At 38.2% G+C, this 20,457-nt stretch overlaps 4 protein-coding genes across 4 annotated transcripts; 1 reads left to right on the forward strand and 3 right to left on the reverse strand.

Annotated features, from left to right (window-relative positions):
* Positions 1-236: 236 nt before the first annotated feature.
* On the reverse strand, positions 237-3,616 carry LOC109580361 (gamma-aminobutyric acid type B receptor subunit 1-like). The gene is made up of 8 exons (XM_019993412.1): positions 3,362-3,616; positions 2,369-2,539; positions 1,471-1,587; positions 1,116-1,187; positions 986-1,045; positions 797-931; positions 450-746; positions 237-260 (listed from the first exon to the last, which is right to left on the reverse strand). Exons 1-8 carry the CDS (start codon positions 3,614-3,616, stop codon positions 237-239), a joined length of 1,131 nt encoding a protein of 376 aa, XP_019848971.1.
* LOC109580379 (uncharacterized) lies at positions 3,617-4,691 on the forward strand. The gene is made up of 3 exons (XM_019993447.1): positions 3,617-4,096; positions 4,305-4,395; positions 4,492-4,691. Exons 1-3 carry the CDS (start codon positions 3,835-3,837, stop codon positions 4,565-4,567), a joined length of 429 nt encoding a protein of 142 aa, XP_019849006.1. The 5' UTR covers positions 3,617-3,834; the 3' UTR covers positions 4,568-4,691.
* LOC100634638 (coiled-coil domain-containing protein 25-like) lies at positions 4,602-6,672 on the reverse strand. Its single transcript, XM_011411991.2, has 10 exons — positions 6,648-6,672; positions 6,545-6,592; positions 6,465-6,504; positions 6,368-6,419; positions 6,239-6,314; positions 5,987-6,090; positions 5,477-5,626; positions 5,368-5,420; positions 5,076-5,121; positions 4,602-4,744 (listed from the first exon to the last, which is right to left on the reverse strand). Exons 1-10 carry the CDS (start codon positions 6,670-6,672, stop codon positions 4,697-4,699), a joined length of 642 nt encoding a protein of 213 aa, XP_011410293.2. The 3' UTR covers positions 4,602-4,696.
* Positions 6,673-6,763: 91 nt separating this feature from the next.
* On the reverse strand, positions 6,764-20,387 carry LOC100634764 (nucleoprotein TPR-like). Its single transcript, XM_011412010.2, has 40 exons — positions 20,110-20,387; positions 19,991-20,062; positions 19,695-19,918; positions 19,450-19,605; positions 19,073-19,279; positions 18,834-18,983; positions 18,160-18,314; positions 17,900-18,075; positions 17,535-17,709; positions 16,997-17,252; positions 16,446-16,615; positions 16,147-16,282; positions 15,938-16,044; positions 15,778-15,880; positions 15,582-15,701; positions 15,087-15,431; positions 14,740-14,994; positions 14,378-14,530; positions 14,136-14,237; positions 13,820-13,932; positions 13,001-13,175; positions 12,529-12,939; positions 12,176-12,292; positions 11,889-12,094; positions 11,569-11,794; positions 11,337-11,522; positions 11,041-11,206; positions 10,942-10,983; positions 10,651-10,836; positions 10,093-10,450; positions 9,814-10,043; positions 9,395-9,724; positions 8,993-9,279; positions 8,700-8,834; positions 8,119-8,225; positions 7,946-8,061; positions 7,596-7,832; positions 7,248-7,526; positions 7,008-7,076; positions 6,764-6,956 (listed from the first exon to the last, which is right to left on the reverse strand). Exons 1-40 carry the CDS (start codon positions 20,360-20,362, stop codon positions 6,919-6,921), a joined length of 7,329 nt encoding a protein of 2,442 aa, XP_011410312.1. The 5' UTR covers positions 20,363-20,387; the 3' UTR covers positions 6,764-6,918.
* Between the last annotated feature and the right edge of the window lie 70 nt (positions 20,388-20,457).

Consider the following 20,457-nt stretch of genomic DNA (forward strand, 5'->3'; position numbering starts at 1 on the left):
AAACTATCCTTTGCTGCCGTTCAGAAATGACAGTCCGAAGATTGAGAATTTTGGCCGATCATTGGTATTGTCGGACACCACGCTTTGAGAGCTTATAACTTTCTATGCACTCTTGCTAGAGCTACAAGTTTTGTCACGCAAATAAAGGATAACTATTGCTATAATACTTTGCAGTTTCATGAGATGGCAATGTATAGTTTTCCTAAAACAAGTGTCCGAAAATTGATGGTGTACGATCATTGATAATGTACTCTAGTATTCTTATTGGATAAACACATTTAAGACACACATGCATAATTAGATATACATGTACATAGTAGTTATGCATGAATACTTTCTGCCTTTATATACATGTACATGTACATGTATATAAAGGCCTGCATGTATTTATGGCTTTGAGAATGTTTACTAACACTATATATGTGTATGTACATGTCATGGGCACTTACAGAGACTCCTTCAAATCCAGTCATACTCAAAGATTTATTAACCATACACTCCACCTGATCATTATAATACATAAAATCTTCCAGCTCTGTTAGTGGTCCACCATTACAGCCTAAGGTCTCATTAGCACACACTGCCCTCTGAACTCTATCAAGACCCAGTGCCAGGGACCACAGTGCATCAAAGGCCGTCAGGGCGTCAGGGATCGGGTAATAAACTGATGGAGGTCCTGGTAGTCGATTTATGTACTCTCTATCGTTTAAGCGACTTCTATACCTAGTGTCAAATTCATCTGCTGTCTTTTAAAAGAAATCTTTAATTCAAAAAATTATAAAGTATAGTGACTTACTAGGCCACTAATTGTAGGGGCAGACCTGTTTAGTGCAACTGGCAATTGCTGCAGTATCAATACTCTGTCTAACTGAGTCTGTAAATCTCGAGTGGAACAGGATACGTTAACAGCATCATTATTCCACCAGCCAGTCTGTCATGTGACATGTGATCATGTGACAATCATGTGACAGAAATAGATGCTTACCTGGTACCATCCAGGAATAATGAATGCATAGTTTGGATAAAACATATTCAAACGATAAAACTAGAAATTTAGAGAAAGGAAGAATGAAAAGATATTTATAAAAAACAGAAATCTACGAGACAAGACATACTGCACAAAAGGCTGCTCTTGCTTTACCGGAATACATATTTAGAAAGAAGATGTGAGTGTTATTGTGCTCATTCTAAATTAAAAGAAATGAATAGAAGTTTAGACAGCAGATATGATTACCCCATACCGTATACCATGAAGTTTATGCAACAAAAAATTTTCATGAATCCAACAATTCTAAGATTTCATGAAATAAATTTTTTTACAAATAGCTTGCAAACTGCACCACGTGGCAATGAAACTGTAGGATTTTGCGATTTTGATTTTTGTGACGGAGCAAAAATCGCAAAATTCGCAAAAAAATTTCAGTCACATAAATTTCATGGTATATGATAAATGGTCAATGCATAGCTAACTTTGTAAATGACATCTCTGACCACCTCAGCAACATCAACATCAGGACCAGAAAGAAAAGAATGAGACTTGCCATAAATACCAGCTTCACTCAATGCCTCAACTAATGGACGCTCATTCTATAATAATAATAATCGAATTGTGGTCATAAAAGTTTTGCATAAACAAGCCATACACATAAAAGGAGCCCATTCCTTTCCTCAACCCCACAATATCAAATCACACCATAAAAATATTCTTTAAAATATTTCAAATATTTTTCATTCATAGTGTTTTGAGTACATTTGCATGACACAAAGCATATAAATACATGTGCCTGTATAGCTATTGAAAGAGGATTAAAGCAGCCACAAATAACAATAACTAGTCTTCAAAGTTGTGAATGCAGATTTTTAAAATAAGCTAAACAGTTTATTGTTAGTGAAACAGCTACTTGTATATACGTGTAGTTCTTAATTATCATACAGTAGCAAATCTGAATGTGAATGTGATTGCATTTTGTGCTTTATAATAGAGGGGGGTCTATTACAAAAATCAAATCGTCTTACACAAATAAATAAGTTATTATTATATCTAGTATTATGATAGTATCATTAGTGTATGTTATTTACTCCAAATGTTTATTTTATAAAAATCATATCGTGCTAATAGCAATACATTAAACTATTCCAGGGCAATAACAAGTTGATAGCAGCATCCTTTTTACATGTACATGTATATAAAGCTTATATCTGCACTGGCGTTTAAACATTCCTTCTTTATCTCATTAGTCCTCCTACCTCTCTCTCCCCTCCCTCTCCCTCTCTCTCTCCCTCTCTCCTTTCTTTCCTCTTCATTCCTTATCTATTCAATCTCTAGTCGTTACTTCATTCCTTTCCTCTCCCTTTCTTTCTCACATACTTGCACAAAAAGTGGAGACTCTTCAGTGAGTATAAAAACTCTTTTCCAACCCAAGCCTCTCACAAGACCAACAAAAGCCGGCACAAAGTTCCCGTCTGACGGATAGGTCCTGAAAAAGGAGGGATAGAGGGACACATCGCTAAGCATAGGAGCGGCTGATGAATAAGAAACCTAATACATAATAATACATGATCACATGAGAGTCACATGACCTGGTCTTACTATGGGGAAGTTCCAATAGTGGGCCAGTTCTGCTACTGGGAGGGTAGCAGCTGAGCAGCCAGCGCCTAATAAAGCTATAAAGTCCGGAGGACGTTTACTGATCATTGAGAAGAACTGGTCACGACCTTGTCTATGTGAACACTGAAAGAGAGAGAGAGAGAGAGAGAGAGAGAGAGAGAGAGAGAAAGAGAAGAAGCAAGAAGGGTGATGAAGTTAAAAAAAATTTGTAGTAAATGAAAAATTCTGAAATTATAAATATTATCATAGCATAATGCCATACATGTGTACGTGCCCAAAAAAGGAAATGTTATAATCAAATAAAAGAAGTCAACGCTACACGTTCAAAGAGTAAAGGGAAAATCTTAAATTCCAATACAAAGACATGGACACACAAAAGGAAAACAGAGAATAAATATATTGTAGCTTCTAACGAAGACAATATATGCATTAGTGCAGCATTACGTACTACATGGATATGGGTATTTAGGTCTGTACTTGTACATGTACATGTACATGCTTGTGGTAAAAATGGAAAAAAACATTTTGGCAATTTGCAGAACGAGGATAATAAACAACTAAGCGAAGCATTATAAATACTGTAGGCCTGAAAAGAGAGAGTGATTACCCCTTATTATAAAGGCTATAGAATTCAAATGCACAAAATTATAGTTTTAGCTTTAGACTATATAAAATCTTCAGGATCTGACAACAAAAAAAACCAGCAAGGAACATGCTGTTACATGTACATACAATAAGAGCTTTAGTTTTTACTTGAGCATCGTAAATGGTGTCATTGTAACTGAGCTCGTATCCTGATAGTATGCTAGTGTTGTTGTTAATGAGCTCCAGTGCTAGATCTACAGCAGGAATAATCCCCGCCAGTACATAATCACTATGCGGATCAACAGCAGTCATGAATCCGAAGTAAAGAGGTACAAGAGTCCCATTTGGAAGATCTCCAGGGCAAGCGGCCCATGCTACACCAGAAAAGAGTAGGAAAGTAGATAAGAAAAGTTTGAAGTCCATTGTTTTCAGCTAAGCTTGTCCTGGTAGATACAAGACAGTGCTCTCAATTTGAGTTTGTGTGCTGATTCCACGGCCGCAAAAATGTGCGAGCTTTGATTGATCTAGGTGCTTTGATAGGAGAGTAAATGGCGCTTGCTTCCTTCCTTCCTGCTGTAGAACTATCCATACTATAGTACTTTAGATAGCTACACGTGTTCCTAATTCAATTTAGCTTATTCATGTCTGCTGAGAGTAGCCCTCCTACTATTACAACCAGCTCTCCTCCTCCAGATCTTCATGATAGTGAACACCATTCTCCTCCTAATAATGGCTTCTCCCTGTATCATCTCCTCTCCATTGATGATCAAAATGGCCACTCGTCTGAACCATATCTCATTTGGTGTGTCTATGGTCTTGTTACTCTTCTCTCGCTATGGCTACTGATACTTTGCGCCTGGTGTAGATACAGACACATCATTAGCGAATTGTTTCTTAATGATGGTAACAAAGAAATAATACAATAATTAATATATACATTAAAAACCATCAAAATTACATCATTATATATTTGTTAAATATTAAATAATGCTATATATTCAAAAGTGAAACTTCAAAGTTATTTGATTCAATTAGATCCTTCCTGTTAGAATAATCCATCACTTTGATCTGATGAAGATAATAATATTAATTAAATTTTCATAATCATTAGATCGTGAAGAAAGTCCCTCCAGCTCTACTACAATGGAGCAGCTGCAGTTTCCACTTATCAGTTCCACTAGTGACACTCGTACGAAATCAGAGTAAGAGAAAAAGTGTTTGTGTGTACAAATGTGAATCATGTTTTGTCTATACACTCGATAATAATAATAATCATCATTTTTAATTTCAATTTCCAGCGAAAAAGAATACTTTGCCTTGTCGCCAGAGACCGCCAAAATCGAGAAAGCAACTCGGAGAAAGAAGCTTAACTGACATCACGGCCATATTTTAATAGATTATAAATTAAATTATAATCTGTTTTGCGGAATGATCGCAAAGAAATACATAAACATTAGTTCAATAAAATTGTCGGTTTTTTGTTTATTTATTTACATAATTATGTTACATGAAATCATCCTCAAATGCCTTGTAATCAAAGCCTTCTTCAAGCTGTTTATCAGAGGAAAGAGGGAGAGAGAGAGAGAGAGAGAGAGAGAGGAGAGAGAGAGAGAGAGAGAGAGAGAGAGAGAGAGAGAGAGAAGAGAGAGAGAGAGAGAGAGAGAGAGAGAGAGAGAGAGAGAGAGAGGAGAGAGAGAGAGAGAGAGAGAGAGAGAAGAGAGAGAGAGAGAGAGAGAGAAGAGGGAGAGAGAGAGGGAGAGAGAGAAGAGAGAGAGAGAGAGAAGAGAGAGAGAGAGAAGAGAGAGAGAGAGGAGAGAGAGAGAGAGAGAGGAGAGAGAGAGATAATTCAGGCAGCCTATCATGGTGACCTGTACATAACTACCTTATTGGTTTTCATATTTTCATCCGTCATTATTGATTGATAAGATCTGAAAAAAAATTCTTTGAGGAGGTGTATATTTTGCTTCACATAGCTGTCCATTGTAAAATAATTAAAAAACAATTTCTACTACAAGTAATTTGCTTCTTTTGTTTGTGATCTCATGCAAGAATGTGGGTTCACTAGAACCAATTACACTTGACAATATTAACTTGTCCACCCAATTACATGGTATGCTATCACACACATGTACTACATGTCAATATATTAAAAAGAATATATGTCACCATTCTACCTTAGCTCCTCTTCCTTTTTGGCTCTCTCTATCTTTTCCTTCTCCAATCTTCTCTGGAAATAACAAAAAAAACATTTAGCCTTCTCTCTCCCCAGCCTTTCCTCCTAACCTCTTCTTCTCTCTTTTTTCTCATTTCCTGTCTCTCCTTTCTGTCTCTTGCTTCCTTCTCTTCCCTCAAGTTTGGATTCTTTTCTTCTTTCGTCTTGTTAAGTCGTCTAAGGATATCGTGGTCTTTCTTTTCCACCACAACAATCCTGCTCTAATAAAACCATTTTATTAATATGCACAAAAATGCATGTACATAAATAAATTACACTATAATCAAGCATTAAAACTATTTCGTTAATACATACAAAATATGTCATTTAAACTAACGAGGTATTATATGTACATTAAATATGAGGTGTTGTTCCTCTAGCATAACATTCCCCCCGTCATTCCAAGAATAATATATCTAAGTTGTATGGAAGTTATGTAAGCTATTGTCACATATACATGTGATGTTTGAACTTTGAATTGGTGGCAGGTGCTGTTGTTTATAGCTAAAAAGGATAGACAAAAACAATCTCTATCAATGTTCTAGCTTCTCTCGTTTTTTTTGATCATCAAAAAGTCTGACCTTTTTTCCGTCGTGAAATCCAACTTGTCCGACATCCATGTCTGGGGTTTTCATGAGATTAGGGAATGGAGTGTATATCACTCTCACGCTGGGAGTCTTGGAACCTAGTGGTACCAAAAATTGAAAGTACGAGTATCAAAAATTGAAATCGAGAATGGAAATATTGTTATGATAATTAAAAACTATTAATTAATGGTGACGCTATATTAAATTTGTAAATCTAGTATACTATTAGTATACTATATTTAGTACCTTGTATACTATTAGCTTTAACAAGTTGAGCACAGTCGGCGATTACTTCCTTTGGAATATCATCAATACTCATTCCCTAATTAATAAAGGGGAGGAGCCTGTAACATAAGCCACGCCCCAACAATATACCATTGGTGGGCGGAGATAAACATGAGCCGAAGACATGTCTTCCACGTGAAACCTTCCAACAATAAAATAATAATCAGCGCATGCTTTAGGTACTTACCATACGTCCTCAGGGAAACCCCATTTTAAGAGTTCTTCATCTAAAAATAATAAAATATAAAATAGATTTATTATACATACTTTCATGTTTGTCTATTCCCATGTAAATTATCATAGGCGGATCCACAACTGGTTGTTAGGAGAGAACAAGTAATTTTCAAAATGATAATAAATAAATTCATACCTTTAGATAAAAAATAAAACACCATTTTTGCTTTAATATAAGCTTAATTATAATTATGTAATTGTAATAATTTATTATCCGTATATCAGCTAGGTATACTACTGGTAGATATTCCGTATACTTTAATCAACACGCAACACCCACGCAAATTAATAATACTAAAAATGGATGTTTAAATATTCACAAAAATTATCATTAATGATTGAGATTATCATAATTATTATGTAGTGTTGGTTGGTTTAGTTAATCAAAAATGAAACTGTTCATGGTTTTAGAACTTCCTACCACGGCCGCCTCTGCCTTCACGACCTACAGAACCCAAAAAACATAAACTCATTACTAAACACATCACTAGCCAACCTTTAGCTCTTCTGGTGGACAGGCTGCTTTTTGGAGGACCTAATTTAGGCCTTAGTTTTGGCGGACCACCTAAGCAAGGAAGACAGTGACCAGCTGGTATAAAAGTCATAAAAAGGACACAAAAATACACATCTCTGTATGTAATGCTTTTAACATTTTTTGCTAGCAACAGAAATCCTAATGACTTAAAATCTTTAAATGCTGTACTGCTGCTATAAATCCCTCCAATCTGCCCCTTACTAGTGCTAGGCTGGCTCTCATCCCATACTATTGGTTGTATCTTCCTGTCTGCTTCTTTCCTTGCAGAATCCTGACCACTACCAGTAGTAACAGGAGCAGCGCTTGATGTACCCACAGCTGGGATACTGCCAGGAACACCTCCTGAAATTGAAGACGGGGGGACTTGAGCAGCAAGAGCCACAGGAGCAGAAACCGTTCGGGTGGGAAGCATGGGTGTGGCTTCCTCTTGATGGGTGGAGTCAATAGTCTGAAGCTCTCCTAATTCACCTTCTTCGATATCTAAAAAAATAATTTCGATTTAGAAAATTGTAAGTAGCTTTAGTAAAAATATCTCAAATGCCCACATACCTCCTTCTTCTTCTTCTTCCTCGTCGCACGATGACGCAATTATTTCCGCAATGACATCATCGCCAAGATCACCTGATAGGGGCTGTCCCTCCTCCTCCTCCTCTTCCTCCTCTAACTCTTGAGGTGACGGGTCATGTGACTGGTCGTCATGTGAGGAGTGGGTGGAGTGAGTAGGAGGAGCAGGAACGGAAGCAGTTGTACTACTCAGTTCGCCAAACTGTGTCATTTCGAATAAAGCTAAAAATAGATACAAGAAAAAGCTAAAATTACAATCGAATAAAGCTAAAGGAAAGTGCTAAAATAGATACATATACAAGAAAAGTGTAGATGTGTTGAAATACCAATCTTACTGTCTCCTTGAGATGAAGTTGCTTCTTGTCCTCCTTCCTCTCTCTCCTCCTCCAGCTGCTGGACCGATACACTAATGCTGCTGCTGGTAGGGGCAGTCAAATCGGCAGGAACACTCCTAGAGCATCAATATTTATATACTGTACATGTACATGTACTAATGGTGTTCATTTACTGTAGAGCAGGTGCTTTTCCCAGCTGCTTGTCTTCAGCGAGTACTGGAGTACATGGAACCTGATGATCCCCACCACTGGGTAGCATCACATTTAATTCAGCATTACCCTATAAAGTATATGTACATCGTACAATGTACATTAATGAATAAATATACATTTGTACATGTACTGAACATACTGATTCTGATCAAAAATTTTAAAATCTACTCAAAAATCAGGCCAATGTCCATGTACTATAGTACAGGGATTTTGGTCAAATTTCGCCAAAAATGAAAAGGTGAGAATTTTCTATTTTTATAATGTTATCTGATGCATGTTGTGTAGAAAGTTTGAGCCAAAGTCCCTGTACTATAGTACAGGGATTTTGGCCAAATTTCACCAAAAATGAAAAAGTGAGATTTCTCCATTTTTATAACTTTATCTGATGCATATACATGTACTTATGCTGTGTAGAAAGTTTGAGCTGATTCCAATCAAAATTCAATTTTTTACGAATTTTTAAAGTTCCAAAAAGTGGGTTCTTTACTACTACACATGTACAGCTGGTAGTAGGTGCATGTACATCAGTGGTTGTACGTACTCCTGGAGTGCTGGCCCTTTCTCTCAGTGCCAGTCTCCTCTCGGAGGGAACAGACAGTGATTGAACAGCTGGAACAGTCTGAGATAAAACCTGAACTCCTGCTGAACTAGAGGGAGCAGTGATCTCAATAACATCCTAGAATGAGTAAAAAAAAAGCTTTAAAATGAACAAAATTGCTTGACAAAAAAAAGTAAAATAGTCAAAAAAGTAAACATACATGTACATGTATATTTGAACTCAATTACCAAAAGATCATAATATTTTATGTACAAAAGTAAAGCTAGTTAATTCACTTCATTCTCTGGGAGTCCAATATTCTGTTCCTCATCTTCAATTTGTATCACCAGCTCAACTGAAGGCTCTACCTCCTCCTCCTCCTCCTCTTCCTCTATCTCTTCCTGCTGTACCTCAAACTGCTCCTCGTTACCGTCCCCTCCCTCCTCCTCTTCTTCCTCTTGCTCCTCTATCTCTCCTTCTTCTACTTCTCCTTCCTCTCCCTCTCCTCTCTCGTCCGTCATTTCGCTGCTACTTGCCGTAACCTCACCACCTGCTACACCTGGGGTAGGCTCCAGCGTGTCTTCTAATAATTAAAAAAATATTTTAGTTACATTAAAATTTATGCGCCATTTTTGAAAGATCGCTCGCTATAAATTAAATGCAGCACACACAAGTTTAAAGCAATTTTTATTTCTTACCATCATCGTCTTCAATCTCAATGATTTCATCATTCCTTCCTCTCTCCCCCTCCTCTTCCTCGTCCATTATTTCAATAACAGCTGCCGAGTCTCCGCCCCCTTCTTCTTCCGTCGCCTCAAAAGTTGTCGGTTCGGTATCCATAGCAACTGTCGGCTCCGCCCCTCCCTCTTCATCTTCGTCTTCTCCCTGAGGCTCACCACTAACGGTATCCTGTTGCTGTTCACCGCCAACCAGTTGATCTGTACCGGACGTTGTATCGGCCACGACACTAGACGTGGGTCCTTCTGACTCCGCCCGCCTGGAAACATCGGTTACCACAGCAACATCAGCTAGAAAAAAAAAGATTAAAATATAATTATTAAAAAAATTAATATAAAATTAATAAAATATAAATATTAATAGTTCAAAGATTACTTACCACTACTGACGTTAGCAGTTGGTTCCGTTACCATACTAACGAGGGGCGTGGTCTCGTCATCAGGTTGAACCACGTCTTGATCACTTTGTGTATCAGGGGATCGATCGGATTCTGTGGGCGTGTCAGTGGGCGGGGCAAGAGGATCGGTGGACGTGGTCGTTGATGGCTCCGCCTCCACAATCTGTTGCCTTGAGCGCTTGACAGGAGGAGGCTGTTGTTCAGCAGCTGAACTGTAATTAATAATTATTATTACAAAATATTTAAAAAATAAATCTCTACCTTTCAGTTGTAGCTTCCCTTGTTCTCTTCACAGGTCTTTCAAGAGGTCGAGTACCAACAGAAGGCCCCGCCCCCTCACTCACACTGCTAGTAGGTGTGACCTGAGGGGGTGTGGTCTGAGTTACAAGCAGAGGAGAGGTTGAACGCATGAAGACAGCTGCCGATCCTACAGTACTACCACTTGATGATGATGATGATGATGATGGGGTAGGTGTGGCCTCAGACGTTATTGGTATGGTCGTCGTGACTTGAGTTGGAGTCACATGAGCAGTAGGGGCAGTCGTCATCTGTAGAGGCATTGGTCTGATACTGGCGGTGGGTGTGGTTGTGACTGTCGGCCTTATAGCTGCAGTAGGAGCTGAGAAAATAAAACAGATAAAGGATAATACTGAAGTAGGATAAAATGTGGGAAATTTGGTTTAAACATTTTGAAAGAAAACCAACTATTGGCCTAAGTATAAAAACTGTACTACATGCATGTATTATAGCATTTCAACAAAATTTAGCTCCTCAAAAATCCTCTCAATATTATAATTACAATTCTTTCTCTCTCCTTACCTGCTTGTGCAGTTACAGTAGTACTCGGTGACTCCACTGGTACTACGACAGTCGGTTGTACAGCTCGTCTTCTGGTGACAGTCTTAGTCCTCAAATCTCCTTCTAGTTTTTCAATTCTCTCCTCAAGCCTCTTAGTATCAGCATCATACTGCGACTGGAGAGAGGCCAGCTGAGACTGGAGTGCAGCTGGAATGAAATAAATAATTATAATTATACTGAAAATACATTACTAATGTTGATTATATCTGAATACATGTAACTTAATTGTTATTATATACATGTGTATCTTACCATTTGCTTCTTCTAATGCAGTACGGTTCTCACTATGAAGTGCTTCAAAGGCAAAAAGTTATAGAATAAATCTAAAAAAGAGAGAGTATATACATGTACCTTTTGCTTCCTCAAGCTCCTTCTCAATATTATCCTTCTCATTTTTCATCTGTTCCTTGGATAGTTTGAGGGTTCTTGCTGTCTTTATGATACGAGATATTCTGTCGTCTTTCTCTACTATGGAGGCAGTTAAGGTTTCATGGGCTGTTTTACTGGCCTCTAACTCCTTAAACAAACAAAAAAACAAACAAACAAGCAAACAAATAAATAAATTAATAAAGGGCAACCCCATGCACACTATGTGCCATGTACATGTACACAAGTACATGTGTACATTGTACTGATTTAATTTTTACCTCCTTTGTTTTGTCGAGTTGTGTTTGAAGGTCGTTAATGGCTGATTGCTGCTCGGTTGATTCCGGAAGCGAGCGCTGAAGTTCCTCAATTTGAGACTCCAGTTCTGTTCTTTTAGCTTCGCTCTCTTCAAACTTCTTCTTAAAGTCTTCTGAAACTGTGCGAAACTTACGACCGAGTTCTTTAAGCTAACAAAATATAAAACAAGAGAGAGAATTAGAGGATCAGTTGTACTTTTAGTATTATTCTGCTCTTCTCTCCCAGTTCCTCCTTCTGTGCTTTTGTCTCAGATTGTAGTTTAATAAGCTCCATCTCTTGCTCCTCCTCTTTCTTCTTCAGAGCCTCAAACTGGGCGCTCAGCTGACTCAGACTTTCCTCCAGTACAAGCTTTTCTCTCGTGAGCGACTCATTCTCGGATTTCACTTGAGACAATTCGGCATCTCTTTCATCTTTCTCTTGACTACGTAAATGAAATAAAATGCTTAAATTTTAAAGTTGCAAATCTGTAAAGTTGTTTCTGCAAAAATTCCTCCCAAGTAACCCCACCCACTCACACTAATTGCCTATACTCCTCAGGGTCTATCTTATTATACTGTTCTATGAGCTGATTGGTCCTTTGGTTCCAGCGCTCCACTTCTTTCTTTAGGGCAACCTTCTCAACGAGGAGAGCATCTTTCTGTGACGATAGAGATTGCTGTGAGTCTTTAAGAGACTGGATCTTAACAAGTAAATCCTGATTGCTGGCTTTGAGAGAAGAAACCTGCATTGTACGGGAAATGAAAGCAGACATTAACAATGCACATGTGATTTTACATATAAACAATTTAACTGACATATATACCTTCTCTTCCAGTGACTTATTCTCATCTCTCAGGAGCTTGTTACTATCACTGAGGGCATTGAGAGTCTGAAGGTCTTTCATGATCTTCTCATACTCGACTGATATGCTCTCGTGAGCCTGTAAAGAGAAACAAAAGTACATGTACAATTGTTAGATCTGGAAATACAGTACATGTAATTTTGGCAGACCAATTAATCCATCTAAAAATGGAAGACTTAGGAACACTGGGGTTGAATAAATGTATGAGAGACAAAAAGCTGAAAATGAGAGATTTTGGAGACCTGTAAACTAAATATGGGAGATCAAAGGTCTAATAGCTCATATGTATATGTACAATAGTGCGTTACTCTTACTGTGGTAGCATCAGTAAGCTCCTGTAGTTGTTGGCGGGTTTGTTCCAGCTGGTGTGTCAGTTGATTAATAGTCTGTTTCAAACTGGATACTTGGCTCTCGGCTAAGTCCCTCTTAGTCTCCGATATCTCTTTCTCTCTCCTCACGTATCTTATGACTTCCCATAAATTCTCCGAACTCGTCAGAGGAGGGCCAGACTCGCTACTTCCACCATCTTGCTCAAGAACTGTTGCTGGGACCACACCCATTGACCCCGCCCCCTCACTGATCTGTTGCGTGAGTGTGATGAGTTTAGCCGAGAGTGTTTCAGCCTCAGAGTGAAGGAGATCGTTCTGTGATGAGAGATGTTGAGAGCGTTCGTCAGCTTGTCTCTTTTCTTCGATTAACATGGACTCCAATTCCCTATGGGTAGACTAGTAAGAAAGAAAGAAAGAATGAATAATTGCATATTTTTACTATCACGATTATGCTCACCACTAAGGTTTCCATTTCTTCTTTAAGTCTAACATTTTCTTCCTTGGACAAGTTGAGCTCTCTCTCCCTCTCTTCCTCCTTCTCCTTCAACAGGTTCAAGGACTCCATTGTGTGACCGTGCTGGACTAGCTCCCTTTGGTAAAGTTCTTCGTGTTCACGTGAAGAATCCAAGCACCTACAGCAAAATTAGCAAATACGGTAGGTTGGCTTGCTTGAGTTGATTGGGTAATAATTCGCAGCTGCTAATTATTCCCGCCAGCAAGAGTAGATAATAATTAGAGGAGAGTGTCCTACTGTGCATATACCCCCTGCTTCATCACGGCGTAGAATTGAAGAGTCAGATTCAGGATATTTTCAGTAATTTTGAGTAGTTATTCAAAAATAACTAGCAATATTATAATAACTACTCAAATAAAATACTGAAAATATCCTGAATGTGACTCTTCAATTCTACGATGTGATGAAGCAGGGGGTATATGCACAGTAGGACACTCTCTTCTATTATCTACTCTTGATAATAACTACTCAAATAAAATACTGAAAATATCCTGAATGTGACTCTTCAATTCTACGACGTGATGAAGCAGGGGGTATATGCACAGTAGGACACTCTCTTCTATTATTATCTACTCTTGCCGCCAGTGATAAGATTAAGCTAATAAAAATATTCAATTAAATACCATGGAAACCTATCGAGCGTTGCTATGACAATTGACCATGTGTTTATACAATTACAATGTTCAGTCTATTATATTGATTCTTAATTTCTTATCTATTATCTTCTTGTATGGATCGGCTGCTACCTTCCAGCTCTTTTACCTTTTAGCATCTTCTCTTGCTGTTTGCTGGTCTTTCTGTGCTTCTCTCATTAATCTCTCAGCCTCTTCTAGTCTCTTGGACATTTCAGCTATTTTCTGTTGAGCTAGCTGAAGCTATAGAAAGGGAGAGACAGTAGAGTGATGATACCATATTATCTTTATCACATTTATCTGGCTAATATATGTACATGTACATATAAAATAAAATTTTGCAGGTTGTTATTGGCAATTGATGTACATGCACATGTACTGTAACATGTATGTACATGTACGTGTACAGATTACTAAGCACCCACTGCATGAAACTCCAGCATTACCTCCGTTTCATTTTCTTTCAGTTCTGCCTTCAGGTCACTCTCAATCTTCTCCTTCTCTTCTTTAGTGGACTCCAACTCCGTCTTTAAGACCTCCTCTTTCTCCTGCAATGAAAAGAAGACAGAAACTAATAATAATAATAATAATAATAATAATAATAATAATAATAATAATAATAATAAATGGCATGATTACATTCCAGCTGCTATACAATATTAAAAAATACACACATGCATGTATTTACTTTCAGTGCCTCCACTTGTTGGCTCATATTATTTTTAAATATTTCTGAGGTTGCATTTAGTTCAACGAGAGCCTTCTCATTAGCTTCACTGATGGACTTGTACTGATCAGCATGAGATTGGACTGACTTTAACTGTTCCTCAAGACTAGAAATCTGAACAGAGAGAGAGGGGGGGAGGGAGAGAAAGAGAGAGAGAGAGAGAGAGAGAGAGAGAGAGAGAGAGAGAGAGAGAGAGAGAGAGAGAGAGAGAACATGTACAGATTATACATTGTAATGTACATGTAAATTCAAACTGAACTACATGTAAGTTTACAAATGCAATTAATATACATGTACAAATAAATGTACAAATAGTACAATACCTTAGAGTTTCCGTCGGTCACTTTACGCTCCAGTATCCTTATACTGGACCTAAACTCGGCTCCAGCGTCCTCTTCCATCGCCCTCAGTCTGTCCTTCGCCTCCTCCAGTTGACCTCTGACCTCGTCCAGTGTACCGTTAGACACAGCGAGTGATGACTCGGCGTTTGACGCTCTCTCCTCGAGAGAAGATATCGTCTGAAGGTGCTCACTTTCTTGAGATTGGACGGTTAATAATTTCTGCGATAAATCCTGAACCTAGACGTACAGTCACATGACACATATTCAAAATTCTTAATAATATAATTTTAATGTTAAGCCACACCCACTTTGCTCTAAACCACACCCACCTGAGTCTCGTACGCGTCTTTAATCCTCTCCCTCTTCTCCTCTTCGTTGTGAAGCCGTTCTTTCAAAAGCCCCGCCTCTTTCTCGAGGGCCTCAATCTGAGATCCCAGTCGGGACTTTGTCTCGTATTCGTTCCTCTCCAAGTTATTCTGTAGAGTCTGTAAGTTAGTTAGGAGGAGGGACTGGGAGCTTTGCTCTTTCATGAGCTCCTCGTACTGCTTGCGGGATCTTTTCTCGCTCTCAAAGAGGTGGTCTCTCTCTGATTGGAGCGCTCGCTGGCGTATCTCGAGACGAGAGAGATTCTCGTGAGAAGAGAGGAGCTCCTTCGTTAGTTTATCAACAGTTTCCTATGGAAATACATTAATAATTAATAATGTATTTTTAAAATGCAATTTTTCACTGATATACACAGTCAAAATTTTGCCAAAATTTTAACTACCAAACCTCTTAATGCTTTAAATTTTTTAGCTACTGCACATGTACATGTAAATACTCACGTGGCTTTTGTTCAATGAGTTATTGAGTAGTTTCTCTTTGTTCCTTAAAGCCGATAGCTCTCCTTTCAACTCTTTGTAAGAAGATTCTAACATGTGATACCTCTCAGTCGAATATTCCAACTATGAAAAAAAATATAAAAATAAATAATAATTCTAATTATAAGAGTGGGCGGTTTGACCTTTGACCTCTACATACTTTCGATGCTAAAGTTGCTTTGTCCAGCGTAGCTTTAGCAGCTTCATCCCTATATTGTGATATCTGTTCCTGTAGTATGGAGTCATTAGCAGATTTCTCTTTTCTATAAGATACAAGTACAAGTGTACATAATACAATGAGATATGTAGAAGGTTTGAACCTGTAAGCTTCAAACTGTTCCTTAAGCTCTTGCAAAGCAGCGTTAGTCGCAGCCGTGGACTTTTGAGGAGAAGCAAATATACTGGCAGAATCCTGACTTGTACTTAACTGGAAAAAAATGATAAATATAAATGGCAAATTCACCCTCTCATAATGATTCAAAATTCTTTTCTTCCTCTCTCTCTCTCTCTCTCTCCCCCTCTCACTCACCTGGCTAGTATCAGTCTGATCATCAGGTAATGGTGTACTCTGTGCCAACAGTATCCTATACATGTCCCTTTGCTTCACTATGGACTCTACCATCTCTTTCTGTCTCTCTCGCGATTCCTTCAGCACATTCAACTCCCTACAAGTACAGTATACAATACATATGTACATAGATTGATGTACAAACTTTATTATTATTGATACATAATTATAAACCTCCATTATAACATGGATTTATACTGCATGCAACAGAAAGGGTCTTAGATGTACATGTATAGGCTAGTACGTCATGTGATGGTCACCTGACTGCTTCCTCTAGTCGTTGTTTCATTTCAGAGGTGGCCTGTGTCTCTATGATGTTCTCTTCCTTCTCTCTCGTTTCTCCTAGTTCTCTCACGACGGCAAGCAGTTTCTGATTTTGTTCTTGAAGTTCTTCGACGTTACGAAACAATACCAAGTGGTCACTTATCACCTAACAATACAATACAATACATTACAATAACGCATAATAGTACAGGGTATTTTGTCAAAAATGGTAAAAAGAGAATTCTCTATTTTAATTTTTTTTCCTGATACATATACATGTTCTTATGCTGTGTATCAAGTTTGAGCTCATTTTGATCAAAATTAGATTTTTTATGAATTTTTAAAGTTTCTCCAAAATCGGGCCAAAGTCCCTGTACTATAGTACAGGGTATTTGGCCAAATTTCACCAAAAATGACTAGGAAAGAATTCTTCATTTTTATAATTTTTTCTGATACACATACATGTACATGTTCTTATGCTGTGTAGCAAGTTTGAGCTGATTCCGATAAAAATTAGATTTTTTACACATTTTTAAAGTTGCTCTACCTGTGAAGAACTGGTGACATCATCACTGCTCAGGTCTTGTGACCAGTCATGTGATGTTGAAGCCACGCCCCCACGAGCTTCCTCCACCTCCTTCAACAAGACCTTGACCTGTCGTCCGAGATCAGAGGAGAGGGTTTTGAGACGTTTGTTCTCGCGCTCAAGAGAGCGAGAGAACTTTATAGACTCCTCAGATTCTAATCGAACATTGTCAAACTCGTCAACGAGACCTTTTATCTGTTCTTGCTGTTCTTCACACCTAGAGGGTGTGGTATAGTTATGGGCGTGGTTACATGTACATGTACGTACATAAATTTTAAAAATTAAATTTGAAATAAAAGATTTAATCTGACACCTGGGACCCAATAATACCGGCCCTCCTGATTATGAACCTGTCCTTATTTCAGAGGTTCATTAATACACATTACTATTGTACATGTATTAGGACTGATACTACCTGCCCTGATTATAGAGGTCTAAAAAATAGTAAACTTAACTGTACATGTACGCACATTTTAAAACCTTTTCCTTCTCCTCTAACCTTTTCAAAAGTGAGTCGTGGTCCCGCCTTAGTTTCTGAAGAGCAGGTGTCTTCTCGTCCAGCTCCTCCATTATCTGTGTCAGGTAATTGTTGAGGCGAGTGTTCTCATCTTTGACCAGCCGGAGCTCATCCGTTGACTGAACGTACTGCGTGTATATCTGGGTCAGGGTCAACCCTAAAATAAATAAATAAATAAATATATTGTTGCTGCTATTGTTGTTGTTATTGTTGTTGTTGTCAATAATAATAATAATAATAATAATAATAATAATAATAATAATAATAATAATAATGATAAAAAATAAATACGTGTATATGCAATATATAAATACATAAATAAATAAATAAAAGCAATGAGTACTGACCGGATGTGAGCAGTGAGCTAGTTGCAGTAGCAGCTGGAGAGAGGGAGAGTACTTCTCCCTCAGTGAGGGGGAGGGTCCCTTGTCGTCTAGCAGTGCTTAGTAACTCATTGGCATTCTTAAGCTCCTCCTCGAGTGCTTGGATACGAGATGAGGACTCTGATTCCTGTACTGATAGTCTGGGATTGGAAAAACGAGAATGGAAATTACATGTGAGTGAAATATTATGAACTTAAAATTTTTTTTACTATTTTTCCCATTACCTTTCCTTCAGTTCTCCCACTGTTCTTAATGCTGTCTCTTTGCTGGTCGAAAGTTCGTCTAGTGATAACTGCAATGACTCCAGTTTGCTCATCAATTCAAGGACCAGCTTCTCTCCATCATTAGAAGCAGTTTGATAAAGTGTGGCTAACTTAGACTATAAGAGAAAGACAGAGAAAGAAAGAGAGGACAGGGCATAAAGGAATAAAAATTAAAAACAGTCTTAAACAGGTATAGTACAGGGATTTTTTCAGATTTTGACCCATTTTTAAAAATGATCATAACTCAAAAAATTGAAGTTGGAATCAGCTCAAACTTTCTACACAGCATAAGGACATCAACATGTATCAGAAAATGTAATAAAAATTGGGTGTGATTTTTTGACCATTTTTCGGAAAAAACCATGGGCTATAGTACAGGGATTTTTTCAGCTTTTGGCCCATTTTTTAAAATGATCGTAACTCAAAAAATTAAAGTCGGAATCAGCTCAAACTTGCTACACAGCATAAGTACAACAATATGTATGAGAAAATGTAATAAAAATTGGGGGTGATTTCGGAGCCATTTTTTGGAAATAACCATGGGCCATGGGCCTTGGGTATTTTTCAGATTTTGGGCAATTTTTTAAAATGATCGTAACTCAAGCTATAATTACATGCACAAATGTATAGCTAACTTGAGATGCCAGTTCTTTTCTTAGTTGATCCTCAACGTTTGCCTGTTCCTCTCGTACTTCCATTAGTCGTGAGTGGGCGGAGTCAAGCCGTCCCTGCAACTCCTGGACCAGTTCCGTCTTGGAGGACAAGGAGGCACGGAGATGATTCAGCTAAAAATAAAATTTAAAAAAAATTGCGTTTAAAAGTGGCGGGAGTGTCTCAATTAAAGCAGGTGTAGTTTATATGCAACATGACACACCTCCTGGTCTTTTGATGAGACAAGTATTTCTTTTTCAGTCAAAATGGCCGACCTTTCTTTCTTCAGCTCGAGTACTTGGTTGCTCTTTATCTCAAGCTCTTTCGAGAGCCAGTCATTCTGTTGCTGTATCATCAGTTTCTCTCTTGACAGCAGCTGTTCTTTCAATTGTACAGAGGACTCCTGCGACACTAACTCATCCAATTTTAACTAAAAAAAAGAGAGAAAAAATGACTAGTATTGTAATTATTACTAATATCACACATACAAATCAAAATTGAGTCAAATTAACATACATGTACATGTACATGTACATATAAATGCATGGGCAAACCAAATTAAATGTACTAAAACCTAATAATATGTGGATGCATTCAAACCTGTATAGCCTGTTTCTCTGATGATGTAATCTCGAGTCTCTCGGACAGGCCACTCCAGCTGTTGGCGAGCTGGCTCAACTCTTTCTGTCTCCTATCTAGCAGCCGTAGCAGCTGGTCACGATCAGCACCAGGGACATCAGGAGGTGGTTTTAGATCCTAAAAGAAGAGAAAGAAAGACAAGAAGAAGTACAATAAAATGAGCTTCATTAATCTTTATAAAAGGAGTAGTTCTACATGTACATTACCTCAATTGTAGTGTTAGCCTTTTCCAGTTCCTCCTTTAAATTGCTGTTAGTCGTCTGAAGATCGTTCGACTGATTCTGCAAAGACTCGATCTCATCTTGAAGCTCCCGTAGTGTCGTCTGGTACTCTTCAATGGAGGCTTTGAGCGACTCAGCTTCTTCCTGTGCGGCCATTAACGACTGGGCGTTCTCTTTGTACCCGTCTAACTCGGACTGTAGGTTTGAGTCTTATGAATGAGTACAAACAAAAGAAGAGAGAGGAAAGTAGAGAGTAGATCGCTAGTTATTTTTTATCTTACAACGGTCCTCAATTTCTGTTCTTGCAAGTACTACAACGCCCAATTCTCGTTCCAAGTCCTCTATTTTCACATCTAAAAAGAGAGATGTCAGATTATTTTATTATTTATTTTTTAGCCACCTTTATCTTGAAGTACGTCATTATATTCTTGTATAATCTCCTCCACTTTCCTCATTTCTTCTTCCTTGGATTGGACATAATTCAAAATCAGTCCAGGGACAATCCCAAACTCCTCCGAGACCTCCAAAGCAGTTAAAATATCTAAAGGAATAGACAATATTCTCTCCAGGTCCCTCAGCTGGAGCTGTTCATCCTCTGGCTCTAAGATAAGGACCTGTTCATCATCTTCTTCGTGTTCCTCGTCGGACGCCATTTTAATCTACTCACGTGGTCTGCCCGCGAAAAGATGGCGCCTGTTGCCATAGTCACGTCAAACATGGCGGATTTTGATTGTTGTCTTGGTAACCA

Source organism: Amphimedon queenslandica, unplaced genomic scaffold (assembly GCF_000090795.2).
Source record: "Amphimedon queenslandica unplaced genomic scaffold, v1.1 AMPQUscaffold_13495, whole genome shotgun sequence".
In the NCBI taxonomy this organism is placed as follows: Eukaryota; Metazoa; Porifera; class Demospongiae; order Haplosclerida; family Niphatidae; genus Amphimedon; species Amphimedon queenslandica.